Here is a 4,001-nt window from a genome sequence, read left to right on the forward strand (position 1 = left end):
ATTATCCTAATTATATTTTAGATTTTTTATATTTTAAAATAAGATGTTTATCCTATATTTGATTATGTTTATCCGAACTTAGTTACACGAATTCAAATAAGTTATACTTACGCACAATCTACTTGTAATCTTCAATTTTAAGTAATATGCATTAATATACAATACTTTATGCATAAAAAATGATTTTTAAGAGTTTTTATCAAATGTTTTATAATATAGTATAGATATAGATATATTCATAAACTCAAGTTTATCCATCAGCTACCATTGAAACCTGTTTATTGAAGTCTTCTCCCCGGTAATCTTGATAGAAAATATTTTTTGTCCAAATATCTACTATAATAAAACTGGACACCTTTGACCAACGTGTTTCTATAAATTGAGATTTACAAGTTTAAATTTTAAAGAGTTATTTAACTTCAAGTTTTAGATTTATTAGTTTAATCTTCGTTTCTCTCGGTTATATCGACAGAATATTTTGTATCCAAATTATTCTGATTTTATTTGTAAACCATCAAACACAGTTGCATTTTAATAAATATTTTAAAATAACGTGTGTGTAATAAAAAAAATATAAAATTATAAGTTATGTTTCATTCGTGTGTAAAGATCAACAATTCAATATTATACCCTTCACCAAATACATTTGTTAATCTATTAAATGAGTTTTTCGATATGAATAATGTCAACCCAACACAAAAACAAATAATAAAAAACAAAATAATAAATAATAATAATATTCAACAAAGACTAATGACATCGAATTAATTATTGGATTTGAATCTCATTGTGTTACCAATTCAAAATCCTGTCAATTCTTCAATCTCAAAATAATTATAAAAATATTTAAATAAAAGCGTGATTCATTTCATAAGTATATATACTTTTAAAACATCAATTATTTAAATAAAATCATGATTCATTATAAATATATAATTCTAAACAACATACCAAAGTAAGAGGAATATATGTAATATTCATCATAAATAACATATCTATGATGAATATGAAAATATTATTCATCATAACTCACATATTTTTAATAGATATGGACATATTATTCACCATGAATCACACAATTAATGATAAATATGGACATATTATTCATCAATGAATAACATATTTTTAATGAATAACATGTTTTTAATGAATAATATGTTTATATTTTTAATGATGTGGACACTAAAATCAATTTTAGATTTCTAAGAAACCTAATAAAATCTGTTCCATTTCAAGTAATGTGAATGTTCAAGAGTAATAAATAGTAACATAAGTTTATCCAAACAAAATAAAATGAAATTACGAAATCTTCATAATTCATTGTATTACTTGTATACCTAATCACAAAATTAGAAAATAAACATAAACATATATCGAATTTCATCATGTTGTTATCAGGCATTAAGTGAGTAAAGTCAAGCGTTACATGTATTTAGCATTTATGCATTACCGATTCGTAGAAACCGGTATGCACAAAGTAGTAATTCTCTGATAATAACATAAACATTCAAAATCTACTTTTAGAGAGAGAGAAAGTAATTAGAAGAAATTGGAAACGTCTTACCTGATCACGATAAGCTGCTGGAATACGAAATTATACACACAAAAGGAGAAAATCAAAATCAGAATCAGAAGGGAGGAAAAAAAAGTAAATCAAGTGACGGGACGCTTGCCGGGATGATCGGCGGCTTGAAGAGTTTTGTCGATGAGTTTGCGAGCATGACGACTACGGATCTCAACCCTAACACTGTTCGTTTTGTCCATCTTCACATACACCTTCTTCGATTTCTTCCTTTTCAACGCCTTCACCTTCGACTTAATCGACTCTATCAAATTCTCGAACTGATTCGTCATCGTTGTTAGATTTGAATCAAATAGATGCTATACATATATACATGAATCTATTACTGATTTACTGAGAGCGAAGGAAGAGGCGACTTGAATCAGTAGAGCCTCACTTTTCTCTCTTTTCTAGCTATTTATGGAGTCGGTTGTGTACCAGATTCCATTAAATATTTTTCTTTTAAAGTAATAAAAACAAACTTTCATTTTAGGCCCTTCAACAATACTTAAATGTTCCATTTCGCCCTCGTATTTTGGTAATTGATCACCGGCAAGGAAAAGAAATATGATATCAAGATAAAGAGAATGGTTCAAACGAAAACACCATCATATTACAAAAACGTGAGAACATCTTTTTACTGTAGTTAGTCACACGTGATACTGTAATCTATCTCACGTGATTGACTATAGTAAATAGATATTCTTGCGTTTTCGTAAAACAAAAATGTTCTTGTTTGGACCATTTCTTGAAGTTGGATACCATCTAATTAAATATTTGAGTAAGGTTCTAAATTATATGAGACATGGTGTGACGGCAAGGTCAAGCCTTACATGTCACAATGAGGAATCAACATTTTTCAAGGTGTCACATAAGAAACATCTCAAAGAGATTCTCCTAAATTGAGAATCAAAAGTTGAAATTACCATAGAAAATTTATATTCATCTCCATTAGTTTATCCATTTTGGATATTATAATATAAATTACATTGTTAAAATATTCAGTACATTTCATAAAATATAATTTCTCTCTCATATTCATTTAATTTCAAGAATATCACTGGTTAAAAGAATAAAAAAATATTTTTTATGTTATCATTTTTGGATACTTCTTCAAATTTGGAGAATTCCACCCCCTCTCTCTCGGATCTGTTGGAATAAAAATCTTAAAAGACCAAAATCTTCACTTTTGAGAATCTATTGTACATTTGTGTGTCATATATATATATATATATATATATATATATGTAGGGGTTGGTTCAAATACTAACAAATATTATTGTGTTAACTTTGTTAACCAATCTTGGCCATTGATTCTTACAATAAAGGGTTGTGATTAATCATGATAAAAAATTAAATTTTTAAATTTACAATTTCAAAGAACATATGTGAACAAAGAAGAAAAGGGTATTTAGGTATTTTTTTTTTTTTATGTAACTCACATATCATTAATTGAGAGTTACAAAATCAAAAATTTTTATTATTTTTATTAATTTATTTTTGTTAATATAAGAACCATATGAACACACACACACACACACACACACACATATATATATATATATATATATGAATCATTGTGTCAAATACGAACAAAAATTGACATATATATGAACTTGGACTGTATAGTATTTATGAACACAATATGAATATAATAAGAATAGTTGATATACGAAAGTAAATAAATAAAAAAACAGGTATGAACATAATATGAACAGTTTGTGAACAATAGTTCCTTCATTATGAACACATTCAGGAGCAAGCCAATGTTGAGATATGCAGCTAGTGTACATATGAACAACAATATGAACAGTTTGTGAACAATAGTTCCTTCATTATGAACACATTCAGGAGCAAGCCAATGTTGAGATATGCAGCTAGTATACCTATGAACACAATATGAACAGTTTGTGAATAATAGTTCCTTCATTATGAACACATTCAGGAGCAAGCCAATGTTGAGATATGTACAATATGAACAGTTTATGAATAAGAGTTCCTTCATTATGAACACATTCAGGAACAAGCCAATGTTTAGATATGCAGTTAGTGTACATATGCACACAATATGAACACTTGTGAACAATTCTTTAACAATTACATATGAATTCGAATTCCGATTGTAGTCGTAGACGATTTTAAACTTTTCATTCTCATTGTTGTCGATCTGTTTTCCAATAGATTTATCCATATTACTCGGACGATATCAAAATCTTTACAATTGGAAATTCTTTAACAAATACAAAATCAATATCATTATGGATAGAATAAATCAAAATTACAAAACATGAACACATATAAAAAAATATCAATATTACATAATCATCAATTATTGAGATTTTTAGATTTGTAACTCCCAATTAATGATTTGGGAGTTACATAAATGGCAAATTACTTAATTACCCTTGTCATTAATATATGAGTTATATGTGAACCTAAA

At 27.1% G+C, this 4,001-nt stretch overlaps 1 protein-coding gene across 1 annotated transcript; it reads right to left on the reverse strand.

Annotated features, from left to right (window-relative positions):
* Positions 1 to 1,552: 1,552 nt before the first annotated feature.
* LOC112500897 lies at positions 1,553 to 1,991 on the reverse strand. Its single transcript, XM_025104508.1, has one exon. It carries the CDS (start codon positions 1,852 to 1,854, stop codon positions 1,654 to 1,656), a length of 201 nt encoding a protein of 66 aa, XP_024960276.1. The 5' UTR covers positions 1,855 to 1,991; the 3' UTR covers positions 1,553 to 1,653.
* Between the last annotated feature and the right edge of the window lie 2,010 nt (positions 1,992 to 4,001).

Source organism: Cynara cardunculus (assembly GCF_001531365.2).
Source record: "Cynara cardunculus var. scolymus isolate 2C chromosome LG 17, CcrdV1, whole genome shotgun sequence".
In the NCBI taxonomy this organism is placed as follows: domain Eukaryota; kingdom Viridiplantae; phylum Streptophyta; class Magnoliopsida; order Asterales; family Asteraceae; genus Cynara; species Cynara cardunculus.

Coding starts and splice junctions, on each gene's coding strand:
- LOC112500897 (XM_025104508.1), bottom strand. CDS start 1,854: ATGACGAATCAGTTCGAGAATTTGATAGAGTCGATTAAGTCGAAGGTG.